Raw genomic sequence first — 18,967 nt, forward strand, 5'->3', positions numbered from 1 at the left:
GCCCTGTCTCTGGAGGGACCCAGCGAGTATGTCTGGGGAGGGACCTCAGGAATGCCGCTTCCCCACCGTGGGATCTCCCTACGTCTCTGTTCTCTCATCTGCAAAAGGAGATAATCCAATGCCTGCCCCATGCACCTGTACTTCCCAGTGTGGAAGCCACTACCTCTGTGTGGGCTCCTTAAATTAAATCGAGTGAGATTCAATGACACATTCAGCTCCTCGGGCCTACCTGCTGCATTTAAAGTGCCCCATAGGGGCGCCTGGGTGGCGCAGTCGGTTAAGCGTCCGACTTCAGCCAGGTCACGATCTCGCGGTCCGTGAGTTCGAGCCCCGCGTTGGGCTCTGGGCTGATGGCTCAGAGCCTGGAGCCTGTTTCCGATTCTGTGTCTCCCTCTCTCTCTGCACCTCCCCCGTTCATGCTCTGTCTCTCTCTGTCCCAAAAATAAATAAACGTTGAAAAAAAAAATTAAAAAAAAAATAAATAAATAAATAAAGTGCCCCATAGCCACATGTGGTTTGTGGCTGCTGCCACGTGGGATATTGCAGTTCTAGAACATTCCATCACCGCAGAACGTTCGCTCCGGTGGCGCGCTCCTAGATCATTATGGGGAATAAGTGAGATAAGGCCCACATGGCTTTTAGGGGCGTGCCTGGCATGCAGAAAGCTGTTGGTGAGCATTAGTGATCCCTGTGATGGTTATCGCTATGCCATTGGTCGGGCACCGTGAACTTCCACATCCTGTTTCATTCAGCCCTCACCATCTGTTGGCCAAAACTGTGTTCCTATCTCCATTTAGGCCCTGGGGCCTCCCCTTGGTATACGCCCAGCTGTACGCAGGGTAGGGATTCGAGCCACATGCCTCCCTCCAGAGTGCTCTCCGCAGCACCCGACAGACCTCTGGAGCTACCAGCCGGGGCCGGTGTTGGCCTGTCTGGATCCCCACGATGGGCTCAGCTGGGGACATCCTGGTGTGCCTCTGCTGTTCCCTCATCATGTCTTTTTTTAATCCATCTTATTTCAGGACCCAAAGTACCGTTCTGGTCAGGTAGAATGTGTCACCTTCCACTAAAGCAATCACTCTCCCTACAGTGTGGAGAGTTTCCTTTCCCTCTCCCCTCGCCCCTCTGTGTCTGGTTCTCCTGGGGCTCCCCGCAGGCTTTGCTCGTGGCTAGGAGGACGGTCTCATCATGACTGGGGCGTTGAGTTAACCAGATCTTGGGTCTGTGTGGGCAATAGCGTTCATGGTTTCTTTTTTTTGCCTCCCAAGTTTTTATTTAAATTCAAGTTACACGTAGTTTAGTATTGGTTTCAGTGATTCATCACTTACATACAATACCCACTGCTCACCACAAGTGCCCTCCTTAATGCCCATCACCCATCTAGCCCATCCCCCCGCCACCTCCCTCCATCAACCTTCAGTTAGTTCTCTGTAGTCAAGAGTCTCTTATGGTTTGCTTCCTCTGCTTTTATCTTATTTTTCCTTCCCTGCCCCATGTCCATCTGTTTGATTTCTTAAATTCCATGTATGAATGAAATCATACGGTACTTGTGTTCCTTTGACTGACTTATTTCGCTTACCCTCTAACTCCATCCACAACGTTGCGAATGGCAAGATTTCATTCTTTTTCATTTCTGGGTAATATTCCAGTGTGTGTGTGGGGGGGGGGGAGCGGGGTATATTTGGATCTCTTGGGATTTCAAAATCTATGTTTTTCTTTCCATTGCCTTTAAGAATAAGGGTGTTGCTTTGGTTTTTTTGAAGAACAATTTTTCAGTTTATTTTGAGAGAGAGAGCATGAGTTGGGTAGGAGCAGAGAGAGAGAGAGAGAGAGAGAGAGAGAGAGAGAGAATCCCAAGCAGGCTCTGTACTGTCAGCGCAGAGCCCAACGTGGGGCTCGAACTCACAAACTGTGAGATCATGACCTGAGTCGAAATCATGAGTCGGACGCTTAACTGACTGAGCCACCCAGATGCCCCAGGTGTTGCTCTGTTATGGGCGAAGGAAAGAAGTGCTTCTCCATGAGGCACCTTCTTTCGTATTTATCATTTATTTTTACCCTTCCTATTTCCAAAAAAAAAAAAAAATGGGGGGAGATGATGGTATTTTCCCCAATTGAGAGAAAAGGGGATAAAGTGCTTGTGGCCCTGGCATCGTTTCGGGGACAGTGGGAGGCATGGTGAAAGGGCTTTGGAAACTCTGTGCCCGTGAGGAGGCATTCTGTTCTTTGCCTTAAGAGTCCCACCCAGTTAGGAAAGGAGGGCTGCTTTCTTAAAGCCTGTGGATCAGTTGCACCTTGTTCCTTAGGAGGAACTGACATATATATCTGGGTTATTCGTTGTGACCACCAGTGTGGTCACGGGGTCCTATTTTTTTTTAACGTTTATTCTTTAGAGAGACAGAGCATGAGTGGGGGAGGGACAGAGAGAGAGGGAGACACAGAATCGGAAGCAGGCTCCAGGCTCCAAGCTGTCAGCACAGAGCCCGACGCGGGGCTTGAACCCACAAACCGCGAGATCATGACCTGAGCCGAAGTTGGAGGCTTAACCGACCGAGCCACCCAGGCGCCCCATACAGGCTCCTGTTTTGACCCGCACAGACACTGAGGCCTCTGGAGGGGGTTCCCTGACCCTCTCAGCTCCTTGTTGTGGCTGTTGGCTGGGAGCACAGGAAGCTTGCTCTGGGCTGGTGGCTTCAGGGCACACTCTGCCTGCTCTCCCCCACTCCCCGTCCCCACCAAGCCCTGCTTCTCAGGGCCTTCGGGAAGGGCTGCGATGACTGAAGTCCCACCTCCAGGAGGACCCGGCTGGAGAGCCAGGCGCATTGTTCTTTGGGTCAGGGGACCAGTGCAGGGAGGTCAGAGGCCAGCGGACCTTCACGCGGGGTGCAGCCAGGACTGAGGGCCAGGGCCACGGTGCGGGGGGGGCGGGGGGGAGCTGTGAGCACAGCTGGGAGGCAGGAGCTGGAGAGAGTGGCTGTGCCTGCGAGCTGCTGGTCGACCCCCAGGAAAATGGCCCAGCCGGCCCACATCTTTCCTTTTTTTTGTCCCCCAAGAGAAGTAAGACATCTAGACTTAAGAAAAAAAAAATTAAATCCTTCAACTTTTCGCTCTGAACAGGTAAGTGATGGGTAGGAATCTATTAAAAATGCTGCAGGGACTGGGGCGCCTGGGTGGCTCAGTCAGTTAAGCGTCCGACTCTTGCTTTCAGCTCGGGTCATGGGATCTCCAGGCTCGTGAATTTGAAACACGTGTCAGGCTCTGTCCTGATTCTCTCTCTCCCTCTCTCTGCCCCTCCCCTGCTCTTTCTCTCTCAAAATAAATAAATAAACTTAAAAAAAAAATTAAAAATGCTGTAGGGACCCAAGTCACCTGTGGGCTGAACTCAGCCCATGCTTCTATGCCGGTTTGTTTCTCTGTATTTAGCTGTCCAAGAGCAGGGAGCCTGGGGGAGGGGGTGGGGAGTGATTTCAGGGGTACCCAACAGGAAGGCACAGAAGCCCTGTCCCACCTGGGTCCAGCGTCTCCAGGAGCACCCCAGATTCGACAGGTGGCTGGGAAGATTTATAGGGCTCCGTATAGGTCATGCTCACGGCTGTGACTTGTCGCAGTGAAAGTCCGCGAAGTGGGGCACCGTCCCCAAAAGGAAGAGGGTCACGGGGGTGAAGTCCCCAGGACGCCTAGTGCAAGAGTCCTCCCCAAGGGAGCCCCATAGGATGCGCTCTGTTCCCCCAGCAACGTGTTGTGATGGCCTGTGTGCAGTGCGGTCCAGCAGCTGGTTAGAGACCCAGCGCCCAGGGTTTCCGCCGGGGGCTGGTCGTGTAGACACCCTCTGCCGAACACGGGGATTTCTGCTGAAATCCCCGACTCGAGAAGGAAGGCAGGTGTTCTGCATAAACCACACGGCACAAACATTTGGAGCACAGCGAGCCTCTTGTATGATTCAGGGAATGGTGGGAACCCTCCCCAAGTTCCCAGACACCAGCCAAGGGCCAGTCTTGCAAGGAGGTCTCCTTTTCAGGAGAGCAGGCCTCTTTTCAGCACCCCCTCTCGTAACCCCTTCTTCACTTGATTCCAGGGCTCCAGGGGATCTGTCTGTGTTTGTTGCTGGTGAGCTGCCAGTCCTGGGGGCAGTGGCCAGCTAAGCTCTCACCGGCAGCTGGCCTAGGGGCCGGTTTTGGTTCCGGACCCCTGTCCCAAGAGCAGGTTTGATGGAGAGGGAGGGACTGGGAGAGCGGAAGCCTGGCGTGTCTCTCTAGAACCAAGCCTGCCCTTTCACCAGCCGCCTAGGGCTGGGCTGTCCAGGAGAAGTTGGCACTAAGAGTGTTCATGCTCTGTGGCTGAGTTCACCGTTCTGGATTTCCCTGGGACCACGGGGAGGCTGGACTTGTCTGCACGCATGCATGTCTGCGTCGTTCGTTCATTCATTCATTCATTCATTCCCTCCCTCGCTCGTTGCACTCTTAGTCTGTACCAGGTCCTGAGCAATCAGAGAAGACTTCCCAGCCCCATGCCTGGGTGGTTCAGTCGGTTGAGCTTCCAACTTCAGCTCAGGTCATGATCTCATGGTTCGTGTGTTCGAGCCCCACGTCAGGCTCTGTGCTGACAGCTCAGTGCCTGGAGCCTGCTTCGCGTTCTGTGTCTCCCTCTCTCTGCCCCTCCCCCACTCACAGTCTGTCTCTCTCAGAAATAAATAAAAAACATAAAAAAAAAAGGACTCCTCAGCCCCAGACCCCAGTCCGTTCCACGTGCAATTTTAAGCCCCACTGTGGGAGGGCTCTAATGCTAGTCTGGCTCATCGAAGCTTCCAGGGCAGGAGCAACTCTTGGGGCCAGGTCTTCAAGCAGCTGCATCAGTCCCCTCCTCTGGTCCCCCTGCAGGATGGCCGTGCCCATCAGTGTCACCAACCCCGACCTGCTGAGGCACAGCACCGAGCTCTTCATGGACAGCGGCTTTGCCCCACTGTGTCAGCGGATGGGGGCCATGGTTGCCTTCAGGAGATTTGAGGACTTCACGAGGTACCCAGAGTGGCCCAGTCTCCCAGACACGTTGAGCAGAGGGGCCAGGCAAGCTTCTCCTGGCCCCCACCAGTTCGTTTGTGTGGCCTGCCCGTATTGAAATTCTGGCCATGTGCTTCCTCGCCTTGAGACTCTGAGCAAATTACTTAACCTCTCTGTGCCTTAGTTTTCTCATCTTTTATCATGGGGATAAGAGAAGGATCTACTTCATGGGATCACCAGGAAAATGAAATGAGATGGAGTATATTAAACATCGTATTTAAAGTGTAGCTAAGGGATAGGTGGCATTCTCAGTAAACATCAGCGATCAGTCCTATTAGTATCACCTATTTTCCACCCGTTCCCATGTGCTGTGCCTCGTGCTTGGGTTATCTTGTTGTAACTCCGCAATGGCCTTAGTTGATTTGGTGAAGTGAGGTATGAGGGTCTCCCGGCCAGTGACTGGGAACCCAGCTGATGCCCCAGAGCACGGGACACCCTTTCTTTTATTCACGATCTCAGATCACATAGGTCCCTTCTTCCCTTTGGGGAAATACCCCATCAGTGGTGCCTTGGACCTGGTCAGGAACCCAGTGAGCCCTGGGCGGAGTTGGATGAGCTCCTAGAGCCATCGGTGGGAAAGGGGAAGGACCCAGTCCTTCCACCTGGCCAGAGTGACATCTTGACCTATGACCTTAAGGAGCCGGCAGCCCCTCAGCCCTGCCTCTCCACCCCATACCCCCAGAAACTTCGACGAAGTCATCTCCTGCTTTGCCAACGTGCCCAGGGAAATCCCCCTCTTCAGGAAGGCCTGCACTCCCTTGTACTCTGAAGAAGAGAACAAGGTAAGTCTCCTGAGCAGGGAGCCTGTCCAGGAGGGGGCAGCCTGGGACCCCTGACGCCTCCTGCCCCCTGCCCTTGTTTTCTCCCCCAGAGCCTCAGAGAGGAGCCAATCCACATCCTGAATGTGGCCATCCAGTACGCGGACCACCTGGACGATGAGGAGCTGGTGCCGATTTTCCGGACGTTTGTACAGTCCAAGGTACGACGGCCGTGCCTCTGGTCCCAAGTCACTGAGACAGGAAGGAAGGGCTGCCGTGGCAAGGCATCCCATGGGCCCGAGTCCTGACCCGGCTTCCCATCCTAGCTCTGCTACTCCTGGGAGCCCGTAACCTTGGGCAGAAGTAGCCGAACGTGGTAGCGCCTTGGCTTCTCCCCCAGTAACGTGGGGGCAGAGTTTCTCCCTCCCCGGGTGTCGGAACGACCTAAAGGCAAAGTATGTGCAGTGGACGTTTGAACAACATGGGTTGAACTGCGCGGGTGTGCTCATTCGCAGATTTTTTCCTACACGGATTAGGGCTATGAATGTATTTTTCTCTTCCCTGTGATTTTCTTAACGCTTCTTCTCGTTGGCTTTATCGTAAGAGTATAGCACATAATACATATAACATGCAGAATACGTGGGAACTGACTGTTGATGTTCTAGGTAAGGCTTCGGGTCAACAGTCGGCTGTTAATAATTAAGTTCTTGGGGAGTCGAAAGTTACACGTGGATTATCGACTCTGCAGGGGTCGGTGCCCCTAGCCCCCACGTTGTTCAGGGGTCACCTGTACACTCCTTAGCCCGCGCAATGATGAAATGAGCCAGTGTATATATGCCACTTCACAGAGGCATTCGATAAATAGTTTGGGGTCTAGGGGGGAGTGCTTTTTGTCGAAATAACCCAGAAAACTCAAATCTTTAAATAGTCACTTACGCTGACCGCCATCTGTGCAAAGAACTTGCTTTTATAACCGTGTGGCAGTTGTGAGCATGTTTTCTCACCCGGGCAGTAGGAACAGCTGTTATATACGCTCAGAGACCTCAGCTGCGAACAGATGTGGAGCAGCTTGGCAAGCGTAGGTGGTAGAAACAGTGGGAAGGTACTGTGTGACCTCGGGCAGGTCACTTTACCTCTCTGTTCCTTAGTTTCCCCATCTGTAAAATGGGATGCTGAGATTTCTGAACTCCTAAATTAATCCCAGGCACACTGCCCGGCTGTTAGTTCTGAGTTGGTCCCAACTTCCAGACCACTTGGAAATTTTTAGTTGTTGGTTTTTAGTCTATTTACCTGTACATTTGTTGTGTTCTCCATAGTATCCAAGTGGGAGGGACACTTACTACCTCCTCTGACTCGGTGTCCCTCAGGGGACCTGGGGCTTCCTAGGCGGAAGATGGGGGTGAATGATGCTGAGTCCCAGATAACGCCATGGAAGCTTAGGGACGTTATTGTCAGTGATTTACTTAGTCTTTACTTGATTAATCAACAAATGTAGGGGGCGCCTGGGTGGCTCAGTCAGCTAGGCGTCCAACTCTTGGTTTCGGCTCAGGTCATATCTCACGGTTTTAGGAGTTTGAGACTCGTGTCCGTCTCTGTGCTGGCAACGCAGAGCTTGCTTGGGGTTGTCTCTGTCCCTCCCTCTCTTTCTGCCTCTCCTCCAATTGCGCTATCTCTGTCTCTCTCAAATAAATAAATAAAATAAAATAAATGTAATGATGTTCATTGTAGAAAAAGTTTAAGGTGCAGACAAATCTGAAAAGTAGGTTTTATTTATTTATTTTTCAACTGTTCAATTTTTTCAAAATTTATTACTTTTTTTAATTTTTGAGAGAGACAGAGTGCAAGTGGGGAAGGGGCGGAGGGTGAGGGAGACACCGAATCTGAAGCAGGCTCCAGACCCTGAGCCGTTGGCACAGAGCCCGACACGGGGCTCAAACTCACGGACGGTGAGATCGTGACCTGAGCTGAAGTCGGATGCTTAACAGGCTGAGCCACCCAGGCGCCCCTGAAAAGCAGGTTTTGAAATGAAACCCACAGCCCTACAGTCCAGCCCTGGGATGAAGATATTGACGTGTTTCCCTTTGTCTGGTTTCTTCTTGACATAGCTGATGTTCTTAAGTTACACGTGGCGTCCCATGGCGTTGATAAGGCAACATTTGAGCGGTTGCGGTTAGCCCTACCCTATAACCAGATCAAATGATGCTCACGATAATTGGTGGTTCTTGCCTGGAGAGGGCAGAGTGGAGGGAAAAGTATGGGCAGTGAGGGATACACGTATGTCTATACGTAACATATCAAAGAGAGGAGGGCTACAATATATACCTGGGGGAAAGGAAGGACTTTTAATGTCCTTCCAATATATTGCTAGAGTATTTAAATTTTTTTTTTACATTAAGCAGATACCTACATACGTATTCGCACATACACACATTAATATACACATACATTCCCACGCACACACTGACGCACATCTTTAGTTGAGAACTAATGATTCAGGCTCCCCCTAACCAGGTTAGTTTTGCCACATTCGCATCCTCTTTGTTTTGTGGTTTATCTTGTTCTCTTTGCAACCAACGTTCCATGAAGTATTCTTTTTTTTTTTTTAAGTTTATTTTGAGGGAGAGCATGAGCAGGGGAGGAGCAGAGAGAGACAGAATCCCAAGCAGGTTCCGCACTGTCAGTGTGGAGCCGGATTTGGGGCTCAAACCCATGAACTGTGAGATCGTGACCTGGGCCGAAACCAAAAGTTGGACGCTTAACCAACTGAGCCACCCAGGCACCCCCTACTAAGTATTCTTTTGTGTTTGTCTAGTTACGTCTTTCTGAAATGCGCTAAGACAACTCATCTCCCCTGATAAGTTTCTTTACCGTATGGACCAGTTAAGCAAGAACTGTATTTCCTTGTCTTTTGGGTTTTTTCTTTCCCCTTGTATAATACTGTATGTAATAATATTTCATTTAGGGATTAACTAAAAACAGTTTTGTACTTTTTCTTGGATGCCTTCCTATTGAAGTTTAACATACAGAAAAGGGTACAAATCATAAATGTACAACCTGGTGAATTTTCGTAGTGAATTCCTAAGTATAACCAGCATTCAGATAGAAAAAATGAATGTTCCCAGCTTCTCCTTGCCAGAGATAACCGGCCACTAGCCTGAGTTTTAACAATTTGGATTAGTTTCATCTATTCTGGAATTTTGTGTAAATGCAGTCGTACTGCATGCACAAAAAGTATACTTTTTTTGTTTCTTTACTCAACTTATCTTTTTTTCTTTAAAGTTTTTATTTTTTTTATTTTTAAAAAAATTTTTTTTTTTTAACGTTTATTTATTTTTGAGACAGAGAGAGACAGAGCATGAACGGGGGAGGGGCAGAGAGAGAGGGAGACACAGAATTGGAAACAGGCTCCAGGCTCTGAGCCATCAGCCCAGAGCCCGACGCGGGGCTCGAACTCACGGACGGCGAGATCGTGACCTGGCTGAAGTCGGACGCTTAACCGACTGCGCCACCCAGGCGCCCCAAAAGTTTTTATTTTTAAGTAATCTTTATATCCAACGTGGGGCTAGAACTCACAACCCCAAGATCATGAGTCACGTGCTCTTCTGACTGAGCCAGCCGTCAGGCACCCCACCCTGTCTTTCTTTTTAATATAACAGTGACCTCCCTCCTCAATTTTATTAAAGATTTCATAAAAAAAAAGATTTCATGATATGTTAAAGAATTGTATGTCTATGTATGTATATATTTTAATATAGCAGCTTTATTAAATATAATTCACATACTACATTATTCCTCCATCGAATATGTACAATTCAGTGCTTTTTGGAATATTAGTACAGTTGTGTAACCATCATTATATTTTATTCTATTTATTATTTAAAAATTTTTTTTTAACGTTTATTCATTTTGAGAGACGGAGAGAGACAGAGCACGAATGGGGGAGCGGCAGAGAGAGAGGGAGACACAGAATCCAAAGCAAGCTCCAGGCTCTGAGCTGTCAGCACAGAGCCTGATGTGGGGCCCGAACCCATGGCCCATGAGATCATGACCTAAGCTGAAGTCAGATACTTAACTGACTTGAGCCACCCAGGCGCCCCACTATTTACTTTTTTTAAATGTTTATTTATTTTGAGAGAGAGAGGGAGAGAGGAGGGACAGAGAGAAAGGGAGAGAGAGAATCTTAAGCTGGTTCCATGACCGGTATGGAGCCTGATATAGGGCTTGATCCTGTGACTGTGAGATCACAACCTGAGCTGATATCGAGAGTCAGACTCTTAACTGACTGAGCCATCCAGGCACCCCTAAATATATTTTAGAACATTTTCGCCATCACCACCTACCAAAAAAACTTATTAGCAATCATTCCCCATTTTCCCTCAACCAAACACCCTCCCCATCCTAGGCAACCATTAATCTACTTTCTGTCTCTATGTATCTGCCCATTCTGGATGTTTCACATAAATGGAATCACGCAACGTGAGGTCTTTTGTGACTGGTGTCTTTGACTCAGTACCATGTTGTCAAGGTTCATCCATGTGGGAACTTGTATCAGTACTTCATTTCTTTTTGTGGCTAAATACGATTCCATTACATATTTGGTTTTTAATGCAGAAAAACATCCTTGTGGAATATGGACTCCGAAGAATCACATTCCTGATTGCCCAAGAGGTCAGTGTGATTCTCAGTGCATCTGTGTGAGTCTTTAACATTCCTTAAGACTCCGTGCCGTTGATTTGATGTTTACTTAGTAGATGGGGGTTGAAGAGAGCAATCACTAGAAAAGAGAAGGTTTTCAAAGGATTCATTCTGGAAACAGATGGGGTTATGGCTTTAAAAAAAAATCACAAAACAAGTATTTGTATGAGTCTTACTTGATTTCATTGTCTCGTCTATGGATTTCTTTTGCAGAAAGAATTTCCGAAGTTTTTCACATTCAGAGCAAGGGATGAGGTATGATGTAAAGAAAGCAGTGATATCGTTCTTGCCTCCCTGGCATCTTTGATATTCGGGAAGAGTATGGTCCCCAGTCCTTGAGGTAACCTCCGTTTTCAAGAACGGACATGTAACTTTTGTGTAAACTCCAGCCTTCCTCTGGGATTGTGTTTCTCTGTGGAGCTGAGATCCCATGCTTCCTGCCCTTTCAATCTTCACTCTGGTTTCTCCCTCATCTGGATCACTTTTGTCCTCGGATGGCTCTCCCGACCTCTTTTTCTTACGTTCTTGCAGACCGGCTGCCTGTTTTTATAAACGGAGTTTGGCTGGAACACAGCCACACCCATCGGATCTCCTGTTTTCTGCTGTGGCTTTCTTGTGCCAGTGGCAGAGATCACGTGGCTCTGACCGACCGTGTGGCCCACCAGCCTCATATATTCCCTCTCTGGCCCTTTAAGAAAAGCTTTTGCTCATCCCTGTTCTAGAACAGGCAGGCTTACTCCCATCACAAACTCCGGACTCCATCCTGTTCGGCGTGTTGTGGTTTAATTTATCCAAAGCCTTCCATTTCTGCGTAAGACCCATCCTTTCTTTCGGGTCCTCATCTTCTCCTCTAGTTCGGTCTCCAGCACTGTCTGTCGCTTCCTTTCGGGACCAGTTTCCACAGAGAACCCAGCCTTTAGTGACTTCCCGAGAGGTACCCTGTGCTGTGACAGAGAAGAGGCCGTGCTGGCAGGCGCCGGGGACCGGGCAGGCTCACCTGGGAGCTGAGAGGCTCGTGCCGGCACTCAGGTCTTACGGTGCTCGTGGCTCTTGTCTGGACCTTCCCAAACCCCGAGTCTCTTGAGCCCTAGAGCTGCCCACGGTGACACCGTGAAGGTTACATCCCCTGAGTGCTAAGCTGACGAACACCGGGGGCTGCAGGACAGGGCGCCCACCAGGCAGGCGTGCGGCCCCGGTGTCAAATTCAGCGTCTGTCTGTGTGTCTGTCCGTCTTCGCTCTCTGGCCGGCCCGCAGTTTGCAGAAGATCGCATTTACCGTCACCTGGAGCCCGCCCTGGCCTTCCAGCTGGAGCTCAGCCGGATGCGCAGCTTCGATCTGACCGCCGTGCCCTGCGCCAACCACAAGATGCACCTGTACCTGGGCGCCGCCAAAGTGAAAGAAGGCGCAGAGGTGACAGACCACAGATTCTTCATCCGCGCCATCATCCGGCACTCGGACCTCATTACGAAGGTAAAGCGTCGTGGAGTGTTTCTTTCTCCCCCTGAACCTGTCCCTCGCGTGCCGGCCTTCCCTTCGCTGTGTCCGCGTGAAGGGAATTCAGCAGGTAGCAGAGTCCTGTCGTGCTCAGGGAGTTGCTTGTGTGTGCCTCCTGAGCGCGTGACCATTTTCCAACGCAGCCAGAAAAGTCACCTGTGATTCTGTTGCGAGCTTTTCAAATCACACTGGAGAGTATGGTTTTTGATGAAACATTTTTTTTTTCATGTTTATGTGTTTACTTTCTGAGAGAGAAAGAGAGCGAGCCGGGGAGGGGCAGAGAGAGAGAGTGAGAGAGAAATCCCAAGCAGGCTCTGTGCTGTCAGCTTGGGGTCCGACGTGGGGCACAGACTCACGAACCATGAGATCGTGACCTGAGCCAAAACCAAGAGTTGGACGCTTAACTGACTGAGCCAGCCAGGCACCCCCGAAAACTACTTAGAAAAAAAATTTTTAATGTTTATTTTTTGAGAGAGAGAGAGAGAGTGTGTGAGAGCGTGGGAGCGTGAGCAGGGGAGGGGCAGAGAGAGAGGGAGACACAGAATCCGAAGCAGGCTCCAGGCTCTGAGCTGTCAGCACAGAGCCCGACGCGGGGCTCGAACTCAAGGAACTGTGAGATCATGACCTGAGTTGCAGGTGTAGTGTTGGGGGCGGGGCTCCCGGTGGACCAACCGTTTGAATACTGTTGCTCTTTTACTGGTCAGGGCCTCGTAGACCTCATCTCCCGTGTTGATAAAGATGGTATGCCTCATGCTCTGTCTTTGCCTGGATGTACCGTGTGTGTGGTTTTGTTTTGTTTTGTTTTGTTTCCTAACCCTCTATTGATCGATGTTAAGCTCATGTCAGTTTTTTGCTGCCTCAGTCAACCAGCTACCTCCAGGGGTCTTATTATTTTCAGGTACAGTAAGGCTGATAGATCAGGAAGCAGTTACCACTGAAAAGATTGTCACTCTCAGATCCCAAGAGTGGGGGCACACCTTACACAGGGAGCCACATGGGGAAGCACCAGGGGCGGCCGAGAGGCCGGGGGGGAGGGGGAAACGTGGATAAGAACCTTTGTGGTGGTTTCTGCAGGAAGGATCAGGTGCGGCAGGGTAGGCCGGCTTGGGTTTGGCTTGTTTGAACAATCTCAGTAGGTTCTGGAACCGAGGGGCTGTCTCTGGTTGTCCGGCACCTGGGCCTGGGGTGATTAGGGCAGGTGGACAGTGACTTGGAACGCGAGAGCCCCGAAGAGGAGGTGTGTGCTCTGAAAATTGGTTGGTTTGCATTTTGCAAAGTGCACTCACTTTGGGGTGAGTCGTTGACTGTCTCTCGGAATCGGTAACCCTGGAAGCGGTGGTCCCTCCGGGGTCAGGGAGGCCCCCAGTGGTCAGAGCATCACACTACAGAAGATAGAAGGCAGGGTCAGGACGCTGGACAGCCTTTGACGTGCCTTCACCTTCAGAGGCAGGGCTCGGCGTATACTCGCTGGGCATACTTTTCGGGGGAGGGGCAATGTTTTCCTCTCTCCTTGTGTGTCTGAGGCCCCGTTTCCAGCCCTGCGCCCCTTGCCTTAGCGTCTGTCCCTCCCGCTTTGGCAGGAAGCCTCCTTTGAGTACCTGCAGAACGAGGGTGAGCGTCTGCTCCTGGAAGCCATGGATGAGCTGGAGGTGGCGTTCAACAACACCAGTGTACGCACCGACTGCAACCACATCTTCCTGAACTTCGTGCCCACCGTCATCATGGACCCCTTCAAGGTCTCGCCTCTGGGGAGGCACTGGGTTCAACTTTCCCTGGGCCTGTGGCTGCAGGTGGACAACCTCCTGTCCATTAAGTTCCAGAGCCCTGTTTTTGCCACCGCCTTAGGGTTATCCCTGTTCTGACGTTCACCCTTTCCCGGGCAGCATGCTTCACTCTTGGGATGACGCGAATGCCCCAAATTTCATCCCTGGTTCCTGGCTCCTTGGGCTCTTGGGGACCGTGTATAGGAGGGAAGGGGATAGAGAACCGTTCTCCCGTGGCTGGTTCTTCATGAACAGGCAGGGTTGGTGCTGGTGATTCTGGGATGAAAGAAGTCCTGGGACATCAGCATGGCATCTGTGGGGTGCAGAGGGCCCGTGCTGATGCCCCGTCTCCATCAACCCACATAGTTCCCAGGAAAAGAAAATGCAAAGGCTCGAGCCACACGGTGCAGATACAGATTGATATAATGTAGGCACACTAGCTCTGTTACTTGCCAGTCTCAGTTTCCTCATCTGTCAGTGGGGCATAAAAATGCCGCCCTCTCGGAGTAATTATGAGATGAAATGAGATCATGATCTTCATATACTTAGCACGTGGCTATTTCTGGGACCGTACTGTGTCACAGGTGTTTTGCCTTCAGTGTCCCTCATCGTTCCGTTATTATCACAACGATTTATGAATAGCTAGACCTGTATATTACCAGTGTGCCTGGATGGGGGCCTGAGAGTGGAATTGCTGTGATTTGGGGGCAGATCGAGGAGTCCGTGCGTTCCATGGTTATGCGCTACGGCAGCCGGCTGTGGAAACTCCGCGTACTGCAGGCTGAGGTCAAGATCAACATCCGCCAGACCACCACCGGCAGTGCTGTTCCCATCCGCCTGTTCATCACCAACGAGTCGGGCTACTACCTGGACATCAGCCTCTACAAAGAAGTCACCGACCCCAGATCTGGAAACGTAAGGCTGGGCGGGCCCACAGCGACCCACCTCAAAGTGCAGTCGGGGTCTGTCTGCTCGAGAGAGCAAGACACAGACTGAAATGATGTTTGGTGGCCATCTGCTGGATTGGGGTGGCTGCTTTGAGTTTACAGTAGACGTGTCAGCTTCTGCATGCTAGTTGTTCATTCCTCTGCGAAGGAGAATCAACCCGAAGTTTGATCCATTCAAGGACCGATATTTGGGATAAGATGCGGAGTGCCGTGGGTCGCCGTCGTGCCGCTCCCATAAGGCTGGCTCACTTAGGGCAACGGGTATTTTCCCCAGCCGTGTTTTAGAACAGATCTTTGTACACCAAATCAAATATCCCATTGACTTCCGTTACACCTATAACTTTTTATTTTTAAGCGATTAAAGAGTGTCAGGAGGTTGGAAAAATAGTAGAGGGGAAAACATGACTGCAGAGAGTTCCCAAGCACCCTTGACCCGACCTCCCCCAGTGATAGCAACGTAAACAACGGGACCTTGTCATGACAGGCAGTTGACGTTGGTACAGCGCTAATAACACGCATGCGGACTCTATTCAGATTTCACCAGTTCTTGCGCGCGTGTAAAGCCCTATGATAGTCACATTTTTGGAGCTACGCTCCCATACCTGTCACTGTCCCTTCTCGTGCTGCTTGCCCACAGTGGCAGAGAAAAGAAGATTAGCTCTCTGGGGCGTGTGCTTTGTCATGTGATGTGATGTGTTTTGCTTCTTTCCGCCGCCTTTTCGTTGAGGAGGATGGGAGCAAATTGGACGGGAGCGTGGCTCTCTGGGAGTCCCCTCCTTCACTCTGTTTCTCTTTCTGTCTTCCCAGATCATGTTTCACTCCTTTGGCAACAAACAGGGCCCCCAGCACGGGATGCTGATCAACACTCCCTACGTCACCAAGGATCTGCTTCAGGCCAAGCGATTCCAGGCCCAGTCCCTGGGCACCACCTACGTGTACGACTTCCCGGAGATGTTCAGGCAGGCAAGTCCTGTGGCTTTCCTGGGGCACCACCCTGGGTCCCCCCAGGGATTCCACCCGCCCCACACCCCTCCCCATCCTTAGTTACTCTCCTGAAGACCCCAGCCTAAAGAACTCCGTATTGGGAATGGCTTCCTAGCGTCTTGTCTAAAATGAACCTACTTTCCTCCGCGTGTTAGAAAGTCACGTAATCCAGAAGCTTAGGAAAATAAAGGAGCATGGTTGCGTGTCCTAAAGACACATTGCTTAATAATTTTGGCGTGTTTCCTCCTGGCCTTTTGAAAGCTCGTTTATTAAGAGCTCATTTGTGAAGGTCTGTGCCTGCCACATTCCAGGCACCATGCTATGGGTAGGTCGACCCTGAGGAAGAGGGTGGGGTCCTCACTAGCTTTAAGGAACTTTTAGTCTACTTTTTAAAAACAGTGTCTTGTTGTGTTTTCCTAGTGATTGAAGTGTTCATTGGAAAATACAGGAAAATGGGTCTCCGCAAATAAAATTCCACCCTAATGGAATCCATTCACCGTTGTCAGTGCAGTAACATTTTTTTATTTACTTTTGAAGGAAAGAGAGACAGAGCATGAGCAGGGGAGGGGCAGATAAAGAGGGAGACACAGAATCGGAAGCAGGCTCCAGGCTCCGTGCTGTCAGCACAGAACCCGATGCGGGGCTCGAACTCACAAACCGCGAGATCATGACCCGAGCCGAAGTTGGTCACTTAACTGACTGAGCTACCCAGGTGCCCCCATCCCCTTTCTTTTAGATAAAGAGACAGAATAGTATGGACAACCCATACATTTGAGAACTTAAAGGAAAATTACCAAGAAAACTGACTCAAGAAGAGGTAGAAAATCTAAACAGATTATTAGCATTGATGAAATTGAATAATAGTTCAGCAAGTCTATTCGTTAAAATTGGGCCTGGATGGTTTTACAATTTCTATCTTACTTTCAAAGAACAGATAATTACCTTTGTATAAAAATTGTGTAGAGAGTAGGAAAAACAAATGGAATGCTTTTTCACTTGTTTTATCAGGTTATTATTACCTTAATATGGAATCCCAGATTAGAACATTAGGAGAAGGGAAATATGTTGTCTCATTTATGAACACGGACACAAAATATTAGTAAATGAAATCCAGTAATGATTTTTAAAGTTGGACTAAGTAGGGTTTATCCTGTAACTGCTTCTATGATTTGATATTAGGAAGTCTATTAATGTAATTCACCATACTAATTGATTAAGAAAAAATTTAAATTTCTCAATAGATACAAAAAAAGTATTTGACAACATCTGTTCCTAATAAAAACTTGTAATAAACTAGGAATAGAAGGGAGTTTATCTTTTTTTTTTTTTTTTCAACGTTTATTTATTTTTGGGACAGAGAGAGACAGAGCATGAACGGGGGAGGGGCAGAGAGAGAGGGAGACACAGAATCGGAAACAGGCTCCAGGCTCTGAGCCATCAGCCCAGAGCCTGACGCGGGGCTCGAACTCACGGACCGCGAGATCGTGACCTGGCTGAAGTCGGACGCTTAACCGACTGCGCCACCCAGGCGCCCCGAAGGGAGTTTATCTTGATACACTTGAGATATACTTGAGATATTAATCTCAAATGAATAGCCCCTAATGGTGAAATGTTAGAAGATATATATATATATATCCATTATTACCATATCCATTCAACATTTTTTTACTGGAGTTCCTGGCCAATGCAATAAGACAAGAAAAAGAAATAAAAGACGTAAAGACTGAAATGCAAAAGAAGAAAGTAAAATGGTATATTTGCAGATGATATCGATGTCTTTGTAAGAAATCTGGGGCCCCTGGGTGTCTCAGTTGGTTAAGCGTCCGACTTCGGCTCAGCTCATGATCTCATGGTTCGTGGGTTCGAGCCCTGTGTTGGGCTCTCTGTGGACAGCTCAGAGCCTAGAGCCTGCTTTGGATTCTGTGTCTCCCTCTCTCTCTGCTCCTCCCCTGCTCATACTCTATCTCTGTTTCTCAAAAATATATAAATATTAAAAAAAATTAATAAAAAAAAAAAGAAATCCAAGAATGTATAGAACCAGTGAGATAGTGTAGCAAGATTACTAGGTACGAAATCGGTGTATAAAACTTAACTGTGTTTTTATAGACCAGCAGTAATTACAAAATGTAATTAGAAAAAAAATACCATTAACAACATTAAGATGAGGTTATTTTGGATTAAATCAAACCAAAAACGTACAAAACCCTTGTGGGGGAGATGTTAAAACTTTATTGAAATACTTTAAGCCTAAATAAATGGAGGGATATATCATGCTCATGAATGATGGGACGATAGTAAAGACGTTAGTGCTGCCCAAATGAATAATTCAGTATAATTCCAGAGGTTTTTTTGGTGAAACTTCAAAGTTCGTATGGAAAAGCAAAAGCTGTGAATAGCAAAAACAAAGAACTAAAGGCAAGAGGACTTGTCTTAACAAACGTCATCACTTGTTTTAAAGTAGCAGTACTTTTTTCGGTGTACTGTTGCAATAGAGCCAGACAAGTAGACCAGTGGAACAGCATAGAGCCTAAAATCAGACCCACTCACAAACAGCCTTGACCGAAGGCAGAGGTGGGATTGTGAATCAAGGGAGTGAACGTCACCGAAAGGTACAGTAGTTCCCTCTTATCCGTGGCTTCGTTTTCCACGGTTTCAGTTACCTGTGGTCAACGGCAGTCTGGAACCGGAGGTTCCTCCTCCTGACGTGTGGTCAGAAGTTCAGTGTTAGCCTAACGCTATGTCACAGTACCTACATCAGGCATCTCACTTTAGCCCATCGTGTAGGCATGTTATCATCTCCTGTCATCACAGGAAGAAGGGTGAGTTTAGTACAATAAGACATTCTGGGAGAGAGAGAGACTGTGTTCACATAACTTTTATTATAGTGTATTGTTATAATTGTTCTTTTATTATTAATTTTACTGTGCCTATTTATAAATTAAACTTCATCATATGTATAGAAAAACAACGACATATATAGGGTTCAGTACTGTCAGGGGTTTCACGCATCCGCTGGGTATCTTGGCGCATATCCTGCATAGGGAAAGGAGGATTTATCTAATTGGAAAAAGTAAATTTTGATTTCTACCTTATCTAGCACACAGAAATAAATTTCAAGGGGATTAAAGCTACTTGGAGTCCGTTTAAAGCATAAGCTGTACAGGAAAAGACCCATAAACTTGACTATATTAAAATTTTGAAGTTCTTGATGCAAAAAAAGGAAAGATGAGTCCCAGCTTGGAAGAATATGTTTCAATGCCTATTACCA

At 48.8% G+C, this 18,967-nt stretch overlaps 1 protein-coding gene across 6 annotated transcripts in view; it reads left to right on the forward strand.

The window, feature by feature from the left end:
- Positions 1 to 18,967, forward strand: part of ACACB (acetyl-CoA carboxylase beta) — a 112,891-nt gene that overhangs the window by 74,753 nt on the left and 19,171 nt on the right. For all 6 annotated transcript variants that reach the window (XR_006707805.1, XM_045459127.1, XM_045459125.1 and 3 more), the window contains 9 exons: positions 4,878 to 5,015; positions 5,740 to 5,839; positions 5,929 to 6,036; positions 10,427 to 10,483; positions 10,724 to 10,765; positions 11,766 to 11,981; positions 13,586 to 13,741; positions 14,480 to 14,683; positions 15,523 to 15,678. Coding sequence is in view for 5 of the 6 variants with exons in the window: in XM_045459127.1 (XP_045315083.1) it covers positions 4,878 to 5,015; positions 5,740 to 5,839; positions 5,929 to 6,036; positions 10,427 to 10,483; positions 10,724 to 10,765; positions 11,766 to 11,981; positions 13,586 to 13,741; positions 14,480 to 14,683; positions 15,523 to 15,678 (1,177 nt within the window). In the remaining variant the exon portion in view is untranslated. The remainder of the gene's footprint in view (positions 1 to 4,877; positions 5,016 to 5,739; positions 5,840 to 5,928; positions 6,037 to 10,426; positions 10,484 to 10,723; positions 10,766 to 11,765; positions 11,982 to 13,585; positions 13,742 to 14,479; positions 14,684 to 15,522; positions 15,679 to 18,967) is intronic.

This window comes from Leopardus geoffroyi, chromosome D3 (assembly GCF_018350155.1).
Source record: "Leopardus geoffroyi isolate Oge1 chromosome D3, O.geoffroyi_Oge1_pat1.0, whole genome shotgun sequence".
Lineage (NCBI taxonomy): Eukaryota > Metazoa > Chordata > Mammalia > Carnivora > Felidae > Leopardus > Leopardus geoffroyi.